Genomic DNA, 23,407 nt, shown 5'->3' on the forward strand with positions numbered 1-23,407 from the left:
TGCTTTGACAACATATTATTACACGCAATATTTCTGTGTCACTTACCAAATTGCGGACAATAATTTCTGAGCCTGCTTGGACAGCGAGGTGCAGCGGGGTCAACTTGGAGGCATCCTGGACTCTTGAATTCACATTAGCGTGGACACTGATCAGGAACAGCACACTTTCAATATCAGAGTTCTGAACTGCTACGTGAAGGAAATTCCGGCCCTTGTTATCCACCTACAGCAACAAGTGCAAAGCAAAATATTAGTTCTCTTTTCAGAGTACTTCCTGAGCTTCATCTGCAAGCTGAACTGACCACTGAAGAGGTCATGATGGAGACCTTCCCTCAGTCTTAGGAAACCCCCTCCCAAGAATGAACATGAAACGCCATCCCCCAACCCACCCACAGACCCGCTCTACACATCTGTGCACAGAACCAGGTGTGCGTGGCCACACCCACGTGGTCAGGAGAAGGGAGCCGCTGCAGTAACCCACGCTGCCCTGGCAGCCTCCTGTAGTAGGAACTGGATGTGGAAAACCAAGACGAAGACAACCTGAAGGACAGGGAAACGAAAGCACCAAGACATCAGGAAACTCATGGAGAGGGAAAATGGAGACAAGCCTTGGGAGTCTCTTTGCTTTGGCTAAAACAAGCACCCAGCATCCTGATGCCCCAGCTGCACTGCCGGCCTGACCCGAGCAGTCAAACAAAGAGTTCAGAAGCGTGGAGAAGGTTTCCTCTTACTGAGCTACACTCTATACACAATGCGGGAGGGAGCCAACAGCAGGGCCCGGGCTTTGCTCCACTGATGGAAAGCCAGCAGAGCTCAATGAAATCAAACCACACCGTCTACTGTAGTTCCCAGAGCCGTCTTAGCATGAGTGTGGAGGCAGCAGTGAGGGAGACCCCAATGCTACACACACGGCACACCGCTTCACAGGCCCACACATCACACACGGCACGTGCCAGTCTCATAAGCAGCGGATCTACAGAGCGCTTTCATCAACAGTCCAGTTTCACACTGGAGAGAAGAAATGGGAGAGGCCATTTCACATCACCTGAGCAAACGTGAGGTCACCACCTACGCAATCCAGTCACACTTGTGAAAATGCTGAAGACGGTGGTTACAGAAGCCTAAGACACCAAGCAATCATCTCCACCCACACGAGGATCTCACTTCATGCGGGTCCCAAGTTCCATCTCACCTTCACGAATGCCACTGATAAACACACCAGTCCTCTAGGTGCTGGCTGGAGAGCCAAGTTCCTGCAGGACTGACCTGATAAACCCACCCCCTCCTACTCAGATCAGTTGTTATTGTCATTTCCCACCCAACTGGTTGTTGCAGATCAACAGTTCACCATCCAGATTTAGCAGCTGGTAAAGAACCACAAAGAACAAGGACAGCCGAGCCTGCTGAGTAACTGAACTCCTCGGAAACACTCAGGAAGTTGCCCCAACATCACGACACAAGCTCTTTCAAAGACACTCCTTACTAGGACAGTTAACCGACCTAGTAAAAGCAAAGAATGAGCTCAACTGTACATGCCACAGAATTCCGACGACGGAGCCCACTGCCTCCGCTTCCATCTAAGCCTGGCACTGTCAGGCGCTGACATACAGGCAGAGGAGCCAGATCTCATCCTGCACTGATGGGACATCTCAACAGCCACATTTGAGGACAGGAGTACAATTTCAAAACAAAGCTCTTTCCATAAGGAGACCTGTGTAGTCGGTGACATCTGTCTAGTCTCCAGGTTCCGCGATGCCCAGGACAATGTGGAGAATGTCAGATGTTATTCACTCACCTGCTCAGCAGCCCCGGACTCTCGTTTGAGAATGGCCTCGGCTGACTTGTTGTTCTTGAAAGTCATGGCACAGGCAAACGGGGTCAGCCCTTGTCGGTCTCGTACATTCAAATGGATATCGGGGTGAGAAACCAACAGCTGAATGATGACGCCGTGTTGGCTGCTGATGGCCACGTGGATGGGGGTTCTTCCTTCTGCATCCTGTGGAACAAGGCACAGAATTTAATGTTCAACTGCAAGATAAAACTCAGGAAAAATATGAAAGGGTATAACTTTTCAATCAAATTTCAGTTATGAGAATCGATCAACACTACCACCCTGTGTTTGACTGAGCTTTTGAAGAGGCCAAAGAGAAATGACTAAAAGTCACTTCCTGTTACACCACGTTCCAGTGACCCAGTGGTGACCGTAGGCCGGCCACAAACACATGTGTTTCGCATCTGCGGTGAGTCTCCGCTCTAAGCCACCACTCCTTATCTGGCTACAGGGCCTTATATATAAATCTGCACAGGCTCGAATGTTTAAAAGCATCAAAGGGCGTAACTCAGGGGTGCTCAAGTGAGCTACTGGGACGTTTTCCTAAATACAGTATATGCAATGTGGGACTAAACTCTCAGAGGAAATCTGTAACTAAGGGGGAATAGGAGGCAAAGAGAAAGAGCTGAAACAAATCTTCCTCCTGTTGTAGTAAGGACAAAGGCACAGAGAAGCACAGTCAGCCTGAAATCATGAACGTTGCTAGGGAGGTTGTGTGTTCATGAAGCAGCAGCGCCTGGAACTGGGGACTGTGCAAGGTCCTTTGCCATAGGAGGTTGTTTCCCTCATGCTGGGGCTACATCTCTCTCCCTGGAAAAGAGAAACGACACACCTGTGCGTTCACGTTGGCACCAAACTCCAGAAGACACTGTACTGTCTCTTCCAGCCCCCAAGAGGCTGCCAAATGCAAAGGGGTCTGCCCATCTCTAGCCTCTTCCTCTCCTTCTCCATTGGCGCCTGGTTGTCTGGGACTGTTCACGTCACAACCACTGAAAGGAATGGGGACATTTTAAAAAACGCCACGCTTGGACCTGGCCTACAGGCATGCTGATTACAAATGTAAAACAGGAGCCTCATCCAATCCAACAGCATCTGCTGTGGCCGGTCTGCTGTCCTTGGTCCCTGGCCTCAAATACCAGAGTCGGGGTTCCACTCCCATAGATTCTTCTGTGACTGGTCTTGGGGGTGGGCAACCTGGGCATCAGAATTGTTAGAAACTCCCCAGGGGATATGCATACATTTAAAGTCTGAGAACCAACCGGATGCGGTGGCTCATGCCTCTAATCCCAGCACTCTGGGAGGCCGAGGCAGGTGGATCACCTCAGATCAGGAGTCCATGACCAGCCCGGCCAACATGACGAAACCCCCTCTCTGCTAAAAACACAAAAATTAACTGGGCTTGGTGGTGCGCGCCTGTCATCCCAGCTACTCAGGAAGCTGAGGCAGGAGAATTACTTGAACCCAGGAGGCAGAGGTGGCAGTGAGCTGAGATGGCGTCATTGTACTCCAGCCTCCGTAACAGAGTGGGACTCCATCTCAAAAATAAAAATAGAAAATACAAAAAGAAAGTTTGAAAACCATGAAGTTTGAGCCAGGCACGGTGGCTCACGCCTGTAATCCCAGCACTTTGGGAGGCTGAGGTGGGTGGATCATGAGGTCAGGAGATTGAGACCATCCTGGCTAACATGGTGAAACCCCGTCTCTACTAAAAATACAAAAAAAAAAAATTAGCCGGGCGTGGAGGCGGGCGCCTGTAGTCCCAGCGCTGAGGCAGGAGAATGGCGTGAACCCAGGAGGCAGAGCTTGCAGTGAGCCAAGATGGCGCCACTGCACTCTAGCCTGGGTGAGAAAGCAAGACTCTGTCTCAAAAAAGAAAAAAGAAAAAAAACCCAGAAAACCATGAAGTCTGAGAACCACTGCTGTGAAGGCTTCCTGAATAACCTTGGCTCCCACACACCCCACACTCCAAGGGGGCCACAGAGCCTGTTACGACTCACACATCGTGGTGGGGTCCTGCAGAGACCATCTGGTCTCCCCAGCCATAGCCTCCTGCTTCACAGTCTGAACTGGTCTGCCGTGACTCCAGGAGCTCAGGCAGCTCCTAAAGCAGGACGCTGTCTCAAGCTTTCAGATTCTTTGATCCAGGCCTGTGAGCAACTCCCGTCACAAGTGAGCCTGGCTCCTGGCTGACTTAACATGACAGAACAGTGACTCTCTGATAACCTTAACCGTAAAAGTCAAGCCGGCTACTGGCCAAGACTGTAGACAGATTTAAAAAGGAAAGAGCCAGTTTGCAACAAGCTCACTAAAAAGCTGTGGAGAGATACTGGGGACGCTCAGACCTGCGAATAAGAAAGCAGGCGGTGGGCTCGCTGTTTTCATCAATGGCTCTATGCAGGAGCGTCTGAAGGCACCCACCAGGTCCTGGACCCCAGCATGTGGCATCACAGCCATGTCTGACCTGCAGAAAAACACAGGTTACTCACAAACACTGCTGAGCAAAGGCAAACAGTTTTATTACCAAGTCTGAGCTCTATGTATAGCATTAAATCCATTTTCAGATAAGATACGGTTGATAATTAAATGATAATTACTTTAATCTGTATCACTCATTATTTTACAAACACTAATTAAAATTTGCTGTGTGCAAGTTCGTGCACTAGATCCTGTGGGACAGACTTGGGAAGTATAAACAAGTTATGTTTGTGTCCTTTAGAGCTCACTTCTAGAAGGGACAGAAAACACAATGTGTCTGTGTACACATGCACCAACGGGTCCTCAGTAACACACACCTGTAATTAACAGGTAATCTCAACAACTAGGTAAAACCTCCAGGTGCACAATGCTTTCATATCACACTGCAGGCCCTTCGGAGAGTTGAATGAGAATGTGCAGGTTTGCCTCCACTTTTGGGGCCTGTCTTGCAAACAAGGGAGATAAACCTAAGATTGAGGAATTATCACTATGGTGATAATGAGGACACCCCATAGCAAATCAACCAACCCCAGGAGAAGGCTCCTGAGGAAACGCCGCCATTCTCTTGCTTCTTGGTAGTTTTCTTGGTAAAGACGACCTAAAAACAAAAGGTCGGCCAAGACCATGTTGAACTGCAAGTTTCTTTAACGTGCTTTCAACTGCTTGTCCTTGTCCCACTATGTTACTTGACAGATTCTTGCTCCTGTGACAGCTACGCAGGCACCAGATCCATCTCTGACACAATATATCCCCATCTGTAAACAGAGGCTAACGTTGTGCTTGTCTCACCAGAGTGGATGCGATGTCCTCCAGATTGTTTGCCAATGCAAGCCACAGCGGGGGGTTCCCCTTCTCATCTGGCACAGACATGTCAGCTCCTCGGGTGCATATGGCATCAACTACGAGTGGAAGCTGGTTTCTGATGGCCAGCTGGAGGGCTGTCTCCCCGTCCTGAGTCCTGCTAGGACATGCACACCCAAACCAACGTTTGTGGTTGAACCCAAAGCACAGAAGGTGCCCTTCTGGGCATTCCAGAGCCCAGAATCTTCTGTCCCCGAATCATATTCACTCACATTCATTCAATATTTTCTCAGGGAAATTAAATGTGAAAATAGTGTCTGTCCATTCTGCCTTTTTAGAACACAAAACCATGTCACCTTATTGCCCTCGAAGATAACATCCCAGTGTGTTGAAATCTTATAGTTACTTTTTAAAGCATCTTAATAAAATGCCACTCCAAGCACCCTCCTGACAAACCTTCCTTCCCCTACTCAGTCATTCAGTCACTTGGAGATAAAGGTAAGTTCTTTTGAAAATACAACCACAATAAAAATTTGACTCCATGTCTTTTTCCCTCTCAGGCCTTGTTGGTGGCTCATTTGTTGGAACATTCTTCATTGTAACTGAAATTCCTTGTTAAAAACTGATTTTAGGGCGGCCGCAGTGGCTCATGACTGTAATCCCAGCACTTTGGGAGGCCGAGGCAGGCAGATCACTTGAGGTCAGGAGTTCGAGACCAGCCTGGCCAACATGGTGAAACTCCGTCTCTACTAAAAGTACAAAAATGAGCCAGGCGTGGTGGTGGGCGCCTGTAATCCCAGCTACTTGGGAGGCTGAGGCACGAGAAACGCTTGAACCCAGTAGGCGGAGGCTGCAGTGAGCCGAGATTGCACCACTGCACTCCAGCCTGGGCAAAAGAGTGAGATCCTGCCTCAAAGGAAAAAAACTCTGATTTTAGATTGTTTTTTACAATGAGACTTGTGCAATACTATGCACTGGTCCTGAAAGGTTCAAACAGGAGCAAAGGACAGTTCCTTTTCTCCATTACAATCAAGTCTTTTGATGATATTCAGTGACGACACCGCATTTTTGTGTTTTTAGAGCTACTGTTTCCTTTCCTCTATCTAATATGAAACAAAAACACTTTTCTACAAGTGAGGCTATGCTTTTGACATCTCAATTAATTGTTACCTGGTGTTAGGTCGAGAGAGCGGCTTCCTCCTACCTGACATTTATATCTGCCTGGTGCTCCAGCAGGAAGAGTGCGCTCTTGCTGTCCTGCCGCTGTATGGCCATGTGCAGTAGCGTTTGCCCATCCGACATGGTGTCATTGATGGAGGCTCCAGAGCCCAGCAGCTGGGCTGCGATCGTGTGCATGCCTGGGAAACAAGCCCCGATCTCATCCAGGCTCAGCTTTTCCCACTTCCTCAACATCTTACTACAACAGCCAGACCCTCTCAACCTCTCAAAGCCAGCAGTTTTCCACTGGATCTAACAGGCTTAACTCAAACAGAAAGGTTATTTTACACCCAAATGATTAGCCCACTCTCCTCTTTCTTTCTCGCTCCCTCTCTCCCACCCAGCCCCACTTCGGACAGCTGTCTGTCTGTCTGCAGACATCAGCGGCCCCGGCACAGCCTTACCAGTCCATAATGCCAGGCCCAGCACAGTCTGGTCTCGGGAATCTTTGAGGCTGAAGTCTGGAATGATCTGCAAGTTGTTGGTGGCATGAAGAGCATTGGCTAAATGTTTTAAAAAGTAAAAGAACACTTGATTTCACCATCTGTGGATCACATTTAAAGCATTCAGTAGAGTAAGAGCTCGGTTTCAAACTGCCTGTTGGGTATAATATGATCAATGCTATAAAAAGACAGTAGATAAATCTTGTCAGGACTCAAAGCCCAGAAATCTGATATTTTGGAGCAAAACTTACGGGGAAAATGAATCTTTTTAAAGCTTAAAACACTGACTCTTCACATAAGAAAAATGGACTCCATTATGGAAACACGCTTGATTACTAAAAAGACTAAAACAACGAACGCCCTGATGATGTTTCCTAATACACAATCTTAAAACTTTTCCTCCTACAGTCTTAAAACTTCTGTGAGGACCAAAAAAAGGGCACATAGTACCTAAAACCCAACCTCCCTCCAGAAGGACAATGCTAAAAAAAACACTGTCCTTAACAAGGATTGAGGCAAGAGCAAAATAAACCTCAGGACAGGCAAGAGAAGGCGTGAGGGAGACTTTCTGAGGGAAACGGCCCTTCTGTGCCGCAGGGGCTGCCCTTGGCCCCTCTTTCTGGCCCCTCTCTCATGGGGTGCCCGCCACAACAGGGTTCTCAAAGACAGTGCTCACACTGAGGCACAGCTTTGCATGACCTACACCAAATGGCCTGGAGAAATACTCAAATAAGATAGACATTACTACCAGCTTAACCTAACAAGTGAAATGGGCAGGCCCCATCCTCAAAACACACACAGGGAAGCAGCAGTCAAGAGCCAGACTACATGCTTCTCTAGTTTGACCTGAAAGGATTTTTTGGGGGTAAGAAACTAGCTACACAAAACTCACCAACAGAAGAAACATCAACTCTGTAACTAACGATCCTAAACCGCTGTCCCCAAGTCAAAAGGATGGACAGCATTCCCACGTACTTACCTTTCTGCTCCAGGATGACAGACACCACGTCCGGATGGTTATAGGCGATTGCCATGTGCAGTGGTGTCTGCAGATGGACACTGTCTGCCAAGCTGGTCAGGGATGCGGCCTCCTTTGGCAGAGGCAGAGCTTCCTCCGTCTGCAGGTTTGGGTTGGCGCCTTGCTGCAGGAGCTCTGCCGTGAGGTTGGCCAGGCCATGCCGACACGCTGTGTGCAATGGGGTTTCTCCCTGAATGGAAACAAATGGCCGAAATCTGAGCACTCACAGGAATTCCCTTCACAAAGAGCGTGGCAGCCTAAGTGCAAAACCTCGGGTCCTTGGCTCATCCTGCCGCCAGCTGACCCTCCTGACTTCTGTTCTCTTTCTCCTGAGCCATCACTCTCAGTATCTTCCTTTTTTGTTTGTTTTTTTGTTTTGAGATGGAGTCCCGCTCTGTCGCCCACGCTGGAGTGCAGTGTCAAGATCTCGGCTCACTGCAACCTCTGCCTCCCGGGTTCAAGTGATTCTCCTCCCTCAGCCTCCTGAGTAGCTGGGATTACAGGCATGCACCACCATACCCGGCTAATTTTTGTATTTTTAGTACAGACACGTTTCACCATTTTGGCCAGGCTGGTCTCGAACTCCTGACCTTGTGATCCACCCGCCTCGGCCTCCCAAAGTGCTGGGATTACAGGCATGAGCCACCGCGCCCGGCCCATTTTTTTTTTTTGAAGTGGAGTCTCGCTGTGTTGCCCAGGCTGGACTCAAACTTCTAGCCTCAAGCAGTCCTCTTGCCTCAGCTTCCCAAATAGCTGGGGTTACAGGCATGAGGCACTGCGCCTGGTTCCACCCTTAGTTTCTTCAGCGTCTTCCCCAAGCACCTTCCGAAAGCACTGGCTTCTTGACTTCACCTCCTAGGTCCTCCTTAACCACCCTTTGCTTTGTTTTATAATTCTTTTTTTCTAATTATAAAAATAATATATGCTTATTACGACAGAACAATAACAAGCTACAAGTGTCACCAAAATAAACAGTACAACAAATGGGAGAGCCGCGCAGCCCCCGCCTGGAGCTAAGCCCCGGCGATCGGCAGCCTTAACGCTGTGGCCGTCACTTCTTCTTTAGCTCCGTCTCTGTGGCCTGCTCGTATCAATCTCATCTTGAACTCTGATCAAGACCTCCTTCCCCTGCTTTTAAAAGTTAAAAATATTTTTAATTGGTATTACCGGTACCTGATGCAACATTTAAAAAGAAGTTTCCTCTCACATTTGGAACCATTATTACCAATTTCATGTTTCTCTCCATTGACAGAACCCTCCCAGGAAAATACACGTATGCACACACACATGCATTTGGGCGTGTCCATGTGTATGTCCGTATGTAAACACACACACTGGAGTGTTTTCACCCCAACAAGTGGAAATGAACGGAATGCACCACTCTGCCTGCAGTACAGCGCTTGCATAAGGTGCCTGCCCTCATCAGTTATGCATCATCATCACTTAGAGAGGCAAGAACTCTCCAAGTCTTACTGTAAAAATCAGCAAGATCCCTGGCAGTGATGTTTACAACTAACTGATCACAACCAGTTACAGATTCATTTGTTCCTTCACTCCCACTGCTTCACTTGACTAGCCTAAAAAAAAAAAAATTATCCTTTGCCAGCAGGAATCACTTTTAAGTCTTCCAGCTGGGATTTGTAACTCTCCATATCTCTAACTAACATGTTTTTATTGCTGCCTCTTGATTTTCCAGCTTTGAACATTGTCTGTGGGACTTTCCGCTGTGGCAGATAAGGATCGAGTGCTTTTACGCCTTGACCCAAAGTGCGTGCTTCCCATCCCAAATCCTCCCCATACAGGGGAACTGGAATTGCGGTGTGAGCCCGCCCAAGTATTTCCTCTTCCTCCTCCTCCCCCTCCTCTATCCCTCCCCCTCCTCCTCCTCCCTCTATTCTTCCCCCTCCCTCCCCCTCCCCCTCCTCCTCAGGACTGTCTTCTGTTCCAGACCTTCTTCCTGCGCATTCTCACTGGGTGGGCTGATCTACTCCACGGCTTCTGTCATTATCTACAAGGAAGAGACTCTCAAACCCAGGTCTCCAGCCCCATTTTTGCATCTGATTTTCCCACTGCCTGTTAGACATCCCTACCTAAATGTGTAGAAATTCAAAAATCACAATGGAATTTATTCCCGCACACAGGTTCCTCCTCCTGGCCAGTTTCCTCTGTTTTTCCATCGGTTCGCCACAATTGTTTTTTTTAAATTCGTATTTCAGTGTCTTTGGGGTACAGGTGGTTTCTGGTTCCACGGATAAGTTCTTCGGTGGTGATTTCTTAGATGTTAGTGCACCTGTCACCTGAGCAGTGTACACTGTACCCAGTATCACCCTTTTATCCCCTACCGCCCTCCCAAGCTTCCCCTTCGAGTTCCCAAATTCCATTATGTCATTCTTGCACCACAGCAGTTTTAACAGCTCTCTTGCCCTCGCTTCTGGGAGCCTCAAACATGCATGTCACAGACTGATTCTGCAATTCCTGGGAAACCTGTTCCTTTGGATCCAAATGCAGTGTGAGAGGACAGGACAGGACAGGTCATTGCTTGTCAAGATGATTCCCACTTGGCTCCAGCCTGGACTCCACGGCACACCCACCATGCCAGCCATCCCAGGCAGTTTTCTCAGCTCCAGAAGAATCACACTACTTCTCTGCCCAAAACCCTCCAATGGCTCTTCTGTCCCCACAGGATAAAGCCCACATAGCGGAAGCCAGTGTTCTAGACCCTTCTGCAGTGCTGGTTTCCAGTGCTTTCAAGTGAGGCCTCCCGTGTCTCTGCAGCTTGGGTTTGACCTAGTTTTGCTATGAAGGGTATTCAGAGAAGGAACAACAGCGGGTAGACAATGTGGGCCCAAGGGAGGTTTTTGTTTGTTTGTTTTTTGTTTTCCGAGACAAAATCTCACTCTGTCCCCCAGGCTGGAGTGCAGCGGCACGATCTCCACTCACTGCAACCTCTGCCTCCTGGGTTCAAGCAATTCTCCTGCCTCAGCCTCCCAAGTAGCTGGGATTACAGGCCCTGGCCACCTCGCCCAGCTAATTTTTGTATTTTTAGTAGGGACACGGTTTCGCCATGTTGGCCAGGCTGGTCTCCAACTCCTGACCTCAGGTGATCCGCCCACCTCGGCCTCCCAAAGTTTTGGGATTACAGGCGTGAGCCACCGTGCCCAGCAGAGGATTTTAAGTTAGGAGATAGTAGAGCATGTCTCCATGCTATTAGAAATGAATAGTGGGCAACGCTAATGATGCAGGAGGAAAAGAGACAGAGACACACAACGGCGAGAGCAGAGGCTTGGAGAAGGTGAGAGGGCACGAAATGCTGAGATGCTGAGCCCAAAACAAGCAGCAGCCTCTGGTGGGCACGGGGCCATGCCGTCACTCTGGCCGGTGGGCGCGAGGCCATGCTGTCACTCTGGCTGGAGAGCTGGCTGTGTGCAGACACACAGTGGAGTCAGCAGTGGAAAGGATGGCACTGCCCTCTGTCCTGTACCAAGATACACTCGTCTGGCTCAGATACCAAGCTCACTGTTTACTGCCTTGCCCAGTGCTGTTGAGACAGTGTGCAACTAGACAGCCTTGTGCCGGAGTCTTAATGTGGACACCTCATTATTTATAAGCCACTTAACCTCTCAGAACCTCAAGGTCCTTGACTCCAAAATAGAGAACTGATTGATGTGGGAAAGGCTTCTTCAATCCTAATGATACATGCTGCTTCCAGGTCCACTGTGAAAATTAAAAGGGATAACAGCCTTAAAGCTGCTACCAGAAAGTGACTGTAAAATAAATGTGATCTTGAAGACAAGCACATCCTCCTGGTCTGAAAATAATAAAGTAAAAATAACTATCAAATAGTACCTAATGTCTCAGATATTATGCTAATAAGCACTTAATTATATCATTTACTTTCATCTTAACCACACCCTATGAAATCAGTATTAACCTCGTTTTATAGATGAGGAAACTAAAATTAAAACCGCACAGGCCAGGCGCGTGGCTCACGCCTGTCATCCCAGCACTTTGGGAGGCTGAGGTGGGCGGATCACCTGAGGTCAGGAGTTCGAGACCAGCCTGACCAACGTGGAAAAACCCCATCTCTAATGAAAAAAAAAAAAAACAAAAAACACAACATTAGCCGGGCGTGGTGGCGCATCCCTGCAATCCCAGCTATTCTGGAGGCTGAGGCAGGAGAATTGCTTGAATCCGGGTGGCAGAGGTTGTGGTGAGCCAAGATTGCCCCATTGCACTCCGCCCTGGGCAACAAGAGCAAAACTCTGTCTCAACAAAAAAAAAAAAAAAAAAAAAAAAAAAGAAGACTGCATAGGGAGGAAATGGGAAAGCTGGTAAACTCAGTAATGTCCAACCCCAAAGGTAACACTTTTATTCATAACACCGTACATTCCACCTTGTTAGCGTGCAATATAGACTCATACATGACAATCCACAGAGGAAAACCCAAGCAAATGTGAAGTGTCATCAAGAATCAAATGCTATCGTGGTAGGTTTGTTCAGCGTTTGCTAACCTCTATTAAAGCCCATAGCATCTAGTTCAGGGTCTGATAACCTGAAGAAGCAGTTTCCTAAACAAATGCTTAGGAAATGGCTGCTGAATGAATCAATCAACCAATATTTGAAGAAACACAAAATAATCTGTTTCACTCTGGCTTTTTAACCATATGCATGTATTATTCTGATAAAAACTGAAAAAAACCACCTATTCCCCTTTTTCCTACATATCCACCACTGCCATTTCTTCCATAGATCAACACAATTTTCCCCGGCTGCCCTGTCACACTTACCCACTTGTTTCTGTGGTTGACATAGGCACCGTTGGTTGCCAGGAAGAGAGCTGCTGCCTCGTTTCCTGCTCCAGCTGCCCGCTGTAGTAAACAGTTTCCTAGAAGAAAATGAGCATGCTGATTCTTCTGTTTGCATCAAAATGCAGTCACGCTGCACAACACTCTGCTCTTCCCTGCCACCCTATGACTGGCAAGCCCACGCCAGACAGTAGGCCCACGCCAGACAGTAGGTCCACGCCAGAGAGCAGGTATCATTTAAGTCCACAAAGGTATTCTTTGTATGTGGACAAAGAGGCTAGGGAACGCCCCGGGCTGGAGCATCCACACAGGTACTCTGTACGTGGGCATAGAGGCTAGGGAACGCCCCGGGCTGGGAACATCCAATTCCTCCCTGGGATTCCCACTAGCCACTGCCCAGGACCGGAGGGAAGTTCTGTCTCCTTGCTGAGGGTGGGTTAGAGCAAGGTTTCTCAACGGTGGTGCTACTGACATTTTGAACAGGATAAATTATTTGTTGTGGGGTCTGTTCTGCACATTGTACAATGTTCCGCAGCATCCTCTGAACTTAAGACAATTAGAAATGTCTATAGATGTTGGCCAGGTGTGGTGGCTCACAGCTGTCATCCCAGCACTTCTGGAGGCCGAGGCAGGCGGATTACTTGATGCCAGTAGTTTGAGATCAGCCTGGCCAACATGGTGAAAACCTGTCTCTACTAAAAATACAAAAATTAGCCAGGCGTGGTGGTGCACACCTGTAATCCCAGCTACTTGGGAGGCTGAGACACAGGAACTGCTTCAATCTACGAGGCAGAGGTTGCAGTGAGCCAAGATCGCGCCACTGCACTCCAGCCTGGGTGACAGAACAAGACTCTGTCTCAAAGAAAAAAAAAAAAGAAATGTCTACAGATGTTGACAAATGTTCTCAGGCAGTAAAGGCAGGATTGTGCCTGGCTGAAAACCACTTGGCTGGATGACCATTTTGAAAACATTTTAAGTCCTATTAGAAAATGTCCCTTAAATACTTCAGTTTTATTCCTAATGCTTTAAATATGTTTGTTCTTGGCTTAGAAATATTTTCCTTAGCACTGTCACTCTTTTCTAAATAAAAACCTTGGAAAGAAAAAAAATGAGGTTTTTTTTCTCTCTAAATGGTTTTAGCCCTAAAACAGTGTTTCTCAGCCTTTTAAAATCCATTTCCAAAAATGAACAAACTCTCTCATGTCAACAGCTATACTATTTGAAATTCTAAATAAACTAAACACCAGGACTGAAAACAAGATAAAGAACTGTGACAGCCGGGCACGGTGGCTCAATGCTTGTCATCCCAGCACTTTGGGAGGCTGAGGTGGGTGGATAATTTGAGGTCAGGAGTTCGAGACAAGCCTGGCCAATATGGTGAAACCCTGTCTCTACTAAAAATATAAAAATTAGCCAGGCCTGGTGGCACATGCCTGTAATCTCAGTTACTCAGGAGGCTGAGGCAGGAGAATCACTTGAACCCGGGAGGCGGAGGTTGCAGTGAGCCGAGATAGTCCCACCGCACTCCAGCCTGGGCAACAGAGCGAGACTGTCTCAAAACGAACAAACAAAAAGAAATGGGACAAAGTACTACTTTGCTTTCATACCATGTTTTTCCTTATCCCTCAGAGACAGGAATCCAACTCCTAGTTGATGGTTGCTCTAATCTGGAGACTCTTAGTTGATGGTTAATCTGGAGAGTCCTAGTTGATGGTTACTCTAATCTGGAGAGTCCTAGTTGATGGTTACTCTCATCTGGAGACTCCTAGTTGATGGTTAATCCGGAGACTCCGAATTCCATGTTCATGCCTGCAGTCATTCCACTGTACACAAGACTTAAATTCTATACCTCCCAATAGAACAAAAATAACCCATGACTGCCAAAACATCACTAAACGGTTAAAAGCGAGTGGATGAATTGGCTGGTCTGGGTGCAGTGGTGTTTACAACTCATCAAAACCAGTTACAGATTTCTTTGTTCCTTCTTCACTCCCACTGCTTCACCTGACTAGCCTTAAAATTAAAAACAAAAAATTAAAAAATTAAAAAAACTAGTGGACTAAGATTACACGTGAAATGAAAAATGAAACCTATCAACAGAAAAAACAATCCTGAGCCTGTCTAGACTTAACAATTAAAACTATATAATGTAAAATTGACAGAACCTGCAAGAAAAATGGATAAAACCATAACCAATGAAAAATTTTGATATACCTCTCAGAAACTGACAGATCAAGCAGTCCAAAAGTTAATAAGAATATGTAAGATTTGAACAGCATAATGAACAAGGCTGATTTAATGCACATAGAGAATGCTGCATCCTACAATTAAAGAATGCATATTCTTTTCAAGCACATGTCAGACTTTTATAAAAACTAGTTCTGTAACAGTCTAGCATTCAAGCCTTTTTTTTGTTTTTTAAGAGAGAGGATCTTGCTCTGTCACCCAGGCTGGAGTACAGTGGAGTGATCATAGCTCACTGCAGCCTCCAACTCCTGGCCTCAAGCAATCCTCCCACATCAGCCTCCTGAGTAGCTCAGAGTATAGGCATGAGCCACCACTCGACTCTTTTCTTTTATTTTTTTTTGAGATACAGTTTTCGCTCTTGTCACCCAGGCTGGAGTACAACGCACGATCTTGGCTCACTGCAACCTCCGCTTCCTGGGTTCAAGCGATTCTTCCGCCTCAACCTCCTGAGTAGCTGGGATTACAGGCATCGCCATCATGCCTGGCTAATTTTTGTATTTTAGTAGAGACGGGGTTTCACCATGTTGGCCAGGATGGTCTCGAACTCCTGACTTCAGGTGATCTGCCTGCCTCGGCCTCCCAAAGTGCTGGGATTACAGGCGTGAGCCACTGCGCCTGGCTGACCTTTATTTTTTTATTTTATTTTAATTAATTAATTTACTTATTTTTGAGACGGAGTCTTGCTCTGTTGCCCAGGCTGGAGTGCAGTGACGTGATCTTGGCTCACTGCAACCTCTGTCTCCTGGGTTCAAGCAATTCTCCTACGTCAGCCTCCTGAGTAGCTGAGATTACAGTGCATGCCACCATGCCCAGCTATTTTTGCATTTTTAGTAGAGACAGGCTTTCACCACGTTGGCCTGGCTGATCTGGAACTGCTGACGTCAGGTGATCCACTGGCCTCAGCCTCCCAAAGTGCTAGGATTACAGGTGTGAGCTACCATGCTTTGGGATTACAGGCATGAGCTACCACGCCCGGCCTTATCTTTTTTTTTTTTTTTTTTTTTGAGACAGAGTTTTGGTCTCCTCACCCAGGCTGGAGTGCAATGGCACAATCTCGGCTCACTGCAACCTCTGCCTCCCAGTTTCAAGCGATTCTCTGGCCTCTCCTGAGTAGCTGGGATTACAGGAGCCCACCACCATGCCCAGCTGATAATTTGTTTTTTTTAGTAGAGACAGGTTTCAGTCTCTAAAGGGGCCACCCTGGTCTCAAACTACTGACCTCAGGTGATCCACCCACCTTGGCCTCCCAAAGTGCTGGGATTACAGGTGTGAGCCACCGTGCCCGGCCAACCTTTAATTATTCACTTCTTTCGGGAAAGGGCTGTTTTAATATCCATCTTTTTTTTTTTTTTTTGGTCAACTCTTCCTGTGTGAGTGACACCTACCCATGTTTTATGCATTGCTAGTACTCAATACTGAATTACACCAAATCCCTCTCCTTAAAATATCCCTGTTATTTTATTTAGTCAGATCAAGGAAATACATTAAAACAGTGTTCTCAAAGTGTAGTCTAATATGGTAAATACTGAAGTTATAACCCACCTAAAGAAAAGCTCTCTGGGGTACAATTTTTAAGACGGTCAAAGGAATTCTTGAGTCCAAAGAGTCTGGGAGTTGCCGCATTAAATAAATGGAAATTTCAGTTTCAGGGACTTGATGCTGCTCAACTGTCTGAAGCACAGGATTTTTAAAAATGACAACCCAGGCTTTTACTGTATTTAAAATTAAGTACAAAATAATTATCCTCATAGTATGCCGTTCAGTTTCTAAATTTGGGGTGAAAGCATTTACACGCCATTTCCTGGTGCCTGCAGACCCCAGCGTCGCCCCTTTGGGAGGCATGTGCTTTACCTGTCGCCGTGTCAGGTGCGTCTGTGTGGCTGCCGCGCTGGATGAGTCTGGCTGCAAAGCTGTTCTCATCAAATGAAGTCCCATTTACCACGGGGACATCTTCGAAGGGGTTCACAGATTGGTCAGAAGACACTGTGATATGCTGCACTGCCAGCCACAGAGCCGTGCTGCCCTCGTGGTCTTTGAGTTCTAAATCTAGTCTGAAAAGCAGAAGCGATGTCAACAGCACATACAATCTTTTTGAGACACTCTATACTGACAACAACCTCGTTCTTTCTCTTTATCCTTTTTGAATGACACATTTTTTAGCTCACTTTAACTTCTTAATATATGCAACACTAAAGATGTTTAAAAAGAATGATTTTCCACTCACAATCCCCCCCTCACAACCGCCTTCTCACTTGTGCACATCTCCCTACGTACTGTTTACACTGCAGCAGCTGACTGAACACATGTTCATTCCTGGCCATGATGGACACGTGTAAAGGAGTCCTGCAGGATCAAAAAGAAGAGGGGTCAGTTCAGGATGGGCCTGTTCAGGACGACTCACGGCAAGAGGCAACCAGAATCCCAGGCAGAATCATCACCCACAAGAAATCCCACATTTCTACAAGGCTTCTAAAACCATGACCCAGTATCAAAACCTGAAAACGGATCTGCTTATATGTGACTATTATTCAGTGGCCAACATGGACAAGAATCAGCTCAAGGAAGCGAGCTCAAATATCCCCCAACTCAATCCCGACCCCTTCCTGAAAGCACAGACAGGATTTTCTTGACAACAGCAGTTTCTGCCACAGGTGTGCAGGTTTTCCCTCATCTCTTCTCCATCAATTCTGAAAAGAAACTCTCCCCCATAATTTTCTGTTCTTCTCAAACACACTCAGAGCAGCAACAGGAAAGGACCGATGAAAGCTGCATTTAACCCCTTTCACTGCTGTCATTTAGCACCCGGGAGCCCTGCAGGAGACCAGCACTATAGAGCTCACACTCACACGCACACACACACACAGCAAGTCAGGGCCTGCAGGAGACCAGCACTGCAGAGCTAACACACACACACACACACACACACACACACACACACACACACACACACACACAGCGAGTCAGGGCCCAAGACTGCATCTACCCCCACCCCTCCCAAACACACACAGCGAGTCAGGGCCCCCCCCCCACACTGTGAGTCAGGGCCCAAGGCTGCATCTACCACACACACACACACACAGACACACACAGCGAATCAAGGCCCAAGGCTGCACCTACACACACACACTGCGAGTCAGGGTCCAAGGCTGCATCTACCCCCCCACCGCCCCCCAACACACACACACACACACACACACACACACACACACACACACACACAGCGAGCACACACACACACAGCGAGTCAGGGCCCAAGGCTGCACCTACCCCCCCGCCCCCACAAAAAACACACACTGCAAGTCAGGGCCCAAGGCTGCATCTAACACACACACACACACTGCGAGTCAGGGCCCAAGGCTGCATGTAACACACACACACACACAGCGAGTCAGGGCCCAAGGCTGCAACTAACACACACACACACACTGCGAGTCAGGGCCCAAAGCTGCATCTAACACACACACACACACACACACACACACACACACACACACACACAGCGAGTTTATTGCTGTTGGAGGAAAAAAATAAAAGAATCAACAGCAGAGAAATGGATGCAATTATTTTAGGAAATAAGGTAATTATCACATGATATTGAGATTTCATGAAGCTACATCTTATTTACATACTTATCTATCACATAAATACATTCTCCTATCTGACAACCAAACTTTACAAAAAATCTTTTCTTTTTTGAGAGGTTTTTCAAAGGTATAAAATACTGAGAATGTTCTAATGACAAGCGGGTCCCAACTGTGGTCAGTGATTCAGGTGACTTAACTGTCCTTCACAGCCCCTCATACCACTGTCCCAAGACAAGCAGCCTTTTCTCAGATCCTACCACAAGGAATCCTCAACTAAGTATTTCTGGAAAGGGGCAAAATGAACACAGTAAACACTGTTAAATATGCAAAGGGCTGTGCTAAGGACAAAGGTAGCAAGCTGTGCAGATAAAGTGGGAGTGTTTACGAGAAGGTAAAATTGGATTTAATATAGAGAATTTTCTAACAATTAGAATTTTCTAACAATTAGACCTCAATAGTTCTTCAAACTATCCAAGCAACTCTAAGAAATGCTACAAGGTTTCCTTGGAGGCACTGGACTAGATGACCACTCTGGTTCCTTCAAACATGAAGATACAAATTGCTTAAAAGCTCGAAGACGCTCATGCCCATAATCCCAGCACTTTGGGAGACCGAGGTGGGCAGATCGCTTGAGCTCAGGAGTTCGAGGCCAGCCTGGACAACATGGCAAAACCCTGTCTCCACCAAAATACAAAAATCAGCCAGGTGGGGTGGCATGTGCCTGTAGTCTCACCTACTCAGGAGGCTGAGGTGAGAGGATCACCTGTGCCCAGGAGGTAGAGGCTGCAGTGAGCCAAGATCACACCACTGCGCTCCAGCCTGGGCGACAGAGTGAGATGCTGACACAATTAAAAACAAACAACACACACACAAAAAAAACCTCGAAGACTTCAGTCACCCAGGATAGAAATATTTTCCCCAAATGCCTCTGGTTTTAGTAGTGACACTACTACTACACATCAATGTCTGTGACTTTAATAAAAATAAGACTGAATAATGCCAAACTAAAGAACATGAACTCCCCGTATGCCAATTACATGCTACTGTAAGATAATCTTCTGAGAACAGCTAAGAGCACAGTGTCTGCTCCCCAGCTTACCTCCCCTTGCTGTCCCGCATGTTGGGGTTGGCACCGGCCTGCAGAAGGGCCTCTGCAATCTGCGCCATCTCAGACATCACATCTGCTGAGTGTTTCTTTGAACTGTACAAGGCCACAAGGTGCAATGGTGTCTCCTGGGCACCCAGTGTAGCAGCATTGACCAAGGCCCCATTCTTAATGAGGAAGGTGGCAGCAAAGAGATCTCCTTGAAAAGAAATAATAGAAGAAACAGTGTCAGGGCAAAGTATTCTGGCCAGTGCTTCCTCAAGAGGCAGCAGAAAATGACTGCAGACAAAGGAGAGCAATAACTAGATATGTCTGAAGGAACCTCTTGGGGCATCTGTAAGTGGAAACTCACCATTGAGATCATGGAGTTACAGACGAATTCAAAACGCTTTGCTCAATTTTTGGTTACCTGTTATCACCTGTCCTGCCTCCTCACCTCAGTATCCTTTCACTGTTTAAGAATACTAGGCTGGGCCAGGCGCAGTGGCTCACGCCTGACGTCCCAACACTTTGGGAGGCCGAGGCGGGTGGATCACCTGGGGTCGGGAGTTCAAGACCAGCCTGACCAACATGGAAAAACCCCGTCTCTACTACAAATACAAAACTAGCCGGGCGTGGTGGTGCATGCCTGTAATCCCAGCTACTTGGGAGGCTGAGGCACGAGATTCGCTTGAACCTAGGGGGCGGAGGTTGCAGTGAGCTGAGACCGCACCATTGCACTCCAGCCTGGGGAATAAGAGCAAAACTCCATCTCAAAAACAAAACAAAACAAAACAAAAAACAGAATACTAGGCTTCTATTCTTCAAAGGCCTCTTTTGGTCATCTCTCAAAAGGGTTTCCAGGATCCCTTCCTACATAACTAAGCAACACCTACCCCCATTCTGCTGTACTTGCATACAGGTTCCTACTCAGAGTAATCCCATGTCTGTTTTTTTTTATTATTATAAAATTTATTTTCTTTTTAGATTTTTTTTTTTCAGACAGAGCCTTGCTCTGTCACCCAGGCTGGAGTGCCATGGCGCAATCTCAGCTCACTGCAACTACCGCCTCCGAAATTCAAGCAATTCTCATGTCTCAGCCTACCAACCAAGCAGCTGGGACTATAGGCGTGTGCCACCACACCTGGCTAATTTCTTGTATTTTAGTAGGGACGGGGTTTCACCATGATGTACAGGCTGGTCTCAAACTCCTGAGCTCAGGCAAACCACCTGCCTCGGCCTCCCAAAATGCTGGGATGACAGATGTGAGCCACCACGCCCAGCCTCTTTTTAGTTTTGTAATCTCATTATATACACATAACTGACTTAACAAGAAGTTTACAATGAAATATTTGAACAGAGTATCTGTACACATTACTATTTATAAAAATTTCACATGGTAAATAACCTTGTTGTGGAAACAAAATTTCTTTGTAAATCCCTTCCACTGACTTACCTCTTGGAGTACTACAGGTAAGAGTCTACCTAGGACAATTTACAGATATCAAATTAAGACTGAATAACATCCCAGGGCTTTGGAAGGCCGAGGTGGGAGGATCGCTTGAGCCCAAGAGTTCAAGACCAGCCTGGCAACATGGGGAGACCCCATCTCCACAAAAAAAACGTAGCAAGGAGTGGTGACAACACCTGTGGTTCCAGCTACTCAGGAGGCTGAGGTGGGAGGACTGCTTGAGCCCCAGAGTTCGAGACTGCAGTGGGCTATGACTGTGCCACTGCACTCTAGCCTGGGTGACAGAGAGAGATCCTGACTCAACAAAGGCTGAATAACTTACAGAAAATCCATTCTTCTTCTTATGTTTTGAGACAAAGTCTCACCCCCATCACCCAGGCTGGTGCACTGGCACGATCACGGCTCACTGCAGACTCAACTTCTTGGCTCAGGGGATTCTCCTACCTCAGTCTCCTGAATAGCTGAGACTATAGGCACGCATGTCACCATGCCTGGCTTATTTTTTATATTTTCAGTAGAGATGGGGTTTCACCATGTTGCCCAGGCTGGTCTCCAATCCCTGGGCTGAAGGGATCCACCTGTCTCAGCCTCCCAAAGTGCTGAGATTACAGGCATGAGCCACTGTGTCTGGCCAAAATCCATTAACTTTAATAGTTTCATTTACCATCTTTGACTATTTATGCTCTGTAGGAGTGAAAAAAAACTACCTTGACATGTTGACAAAAGGCCAAGAATTAAGATGAAAATGTTAATGGTATACGTTTGTGAAAATACTTTGTCAGACACTAGTAAAGAGAAATTGACTCTAGATTGGTTCTACAAATACATGGTTAAACTCAGAACTAAGCAATCTGACAAGTGGCCATTTAGTGTTAAAAAATACTTGTGAAAAACCAGTTAAAGTATACTTGTCAAGTTAACTTGGAGGATGACAAGGATTAAGCAATTAAATTTGTTGTAAGATTAAAAGTTCAGTCTTTCTTGGATTTAGTTATATTTCACATTTAAAACATGCAAACACACTACATATATATAAAATTTATGTTTCTTAAGAAAACAAGGCAAGAATAGCAAAGCATCAGAAAACAGAAACCTGTTACAAAGGCTTGGGGCATCACGCCTTGCTGAGTGAAAGCAACTGCTCTCAGTAGCCTACAGGTGGCACCAACGAGCTCGTATCGGGAAAGTTGGGTTTTGGGGATTTTTTTTTTTTTTGAGACAGAGTCTCACTCTGTCACCCAGGCTGAAGTGCAAGCGGCATCATCACGGCTCACTGCAGCCTCAACTTTCAGGGCTCAGTTGATCCTCCCAGCTCAGCCTCCCGAGTAGCTGGGACTACTACAGGTGCATGCCAACATACCCGGCTAATTTTTTTGTTTTTGGTAGAGATGGGTTTTGCCACCATTGCCCAAGCTGGTCTTGAACTCCTGGGCTCAAGCAATCCGCCCACCTCAGCCTCCCAAAGTGTTGGGATTACAGGCGTGAGCCACGGCGCCTGGCCTGGAAAGTCTTTCAAGGGTTCAGTTAAACATCTTCCAAATCAAACTCATCTGCAACTTGCAACTTGAAGTCCCCATGTGTGACTCTGATGGATGATAGCAAGTTAACCCAAGAGCTGGGATTCAGAGGTACTTTCTGCAGATTCCATCTCCATTTCACCAAGGTCTACAGGATGAATTTCTTGCAAATCACAACCTTCTTCAGCTGGATGATCCCCCGCATGCAGAACAACGTCCCAGAGTTTGATTTACTGGTCCCATGAGAGTTGACTATACTCCTTAAATGTGTCGGTGACCTTGTGATGAATGCTAGATTGCTGAAGCTGCCTTGGAACTTCTTTAATTTACGGATCTTTCCATAGGATGTGCTTTTTTGTCTTTGTATCAGGACACTTCAGTTCCTAATTGTTAGAATTGTGAGTGCAGACTCCTTTGAATCACGACTCGAGACGATTTTCTCTTTCTTCCAAAGTTTTCCTTTCATATCTTACGATACCATTTCATCTCCTTCGACTACATATCTACAGTCTGAATATCTAGAATGGGGTTTCAGGAGTGGTAAAACTCTCTCAGGTCTGTTGCCTGTATTCCTGTGCACATTTTCATTTGAATATACAGGTTTCATCTGGTTCTCAGTGGGTATGAAATTAGAAAATCATTTGCTTTTGTTTTGGATTTTGGTTTTTTGAGACAGGGTCTCATTCTGTTGGTCAAGCTGGAGTGCACTAGTGCCATCATGGCTCACTGCAACCTCAGCCTCCCAGCCTCAAGAAATCCTCCTGCCTCAGCCTCCCAAGTAGCTAGGGGTACAGGCGCATGCCACCCTGCCTGGCTCATTTTAAAATATTTTTGTAGAGGTGAGGTCTCCCTATGTTGCCCAGGCTGGACTCAAACTCCTGGCCTCAAGTGATCCTCCCACCTTGGCCACCCA

The 23,407-nt window shown here is 46.9% G+C and overlaps 1 protein-coding gene across 7 annotated transcripts in view; it reads right to left on the reverse strand.

Moving 5' to 3' along the window:
- Positions 1 to 23,407, reverse strand: part of ANKFY1 (ankyrin repeat and FYVE domain containing 1) — a 100,350-nt gene that overhangs the window by 13,872 nt on the left and 63,071 nt on the right. For 4 of the 7 annotated variants that reach the window (XM_063655755.1, XM_054459315.2, XM_063655754.1 and 1 more), the window contains exons 8-19: positions 19,522 to 19,726; positions 17,113 to 17,181; positions 16,690 to 16,889; positions 12,574 to 12,671; positions 7,748 to 7,976; positions 6,730 to 6,828; positions 6,312 to 6,465; positions 5,096 to 5,264; positions 4,174 to 4,292; positions 2,664 to 2,820; positions 1,796 to 1,996; positions 47 to 223 (exon numbers count right to left, since the gene is read on the reverse strand). In XM_063655755.1, coding sequence (XP_063511825.1) covers positions 47 to 223; positions 1,796 to 1,996; positions 2,664 to 2,820; positions 4,174 to 4,292; positions 5,096 to 5,264; positions 6,312 to 6,465; positions 6,730 to 6,828; positions 7,748 to 7,976; positions 12,574 to 12,671; positions 16,690 to 16,889; positions 17,113 to 17,181; positions 19,522 to 19,726 — 1,877 coding nt within the window. Of the gene's footprint in view, positions 1 to 46; positions 224 to 1,795; positions 1,997 to 2,663; positions 2,821 to 4,173; positions 4,293 to 5,095; positions 5,268 to 6,311; positions 6,466 to 6,729; positions 6,829 to 7,747; positions 7,977 to 12,573; positions 12,672 to 16,689; positions 16,890 to 17,112; positions 17,182 to 19,521; positions 19,727 to 23,407 lie in introns of all 7 variants that reach the window. The other 3 variants (XM_054459314.2, XM_063655753.1, XM_063655751.1) reach the window with 1 other exon arrangement.

Source organism: Pongo pygmaeus, chromosome 19 (assembly GCF_028885625.2).
Source record: "Pongo pygmaeus isolate AG05252 chromosome 19, NHGRI_mPonPyg2-v2.0_pri, whole genome shotgun sequence".
NCBI lineage: Eukaryota > Metazoa > Chordata > Mammalia > Primates > Hominidae > Pongo > Pongo pygmaeus.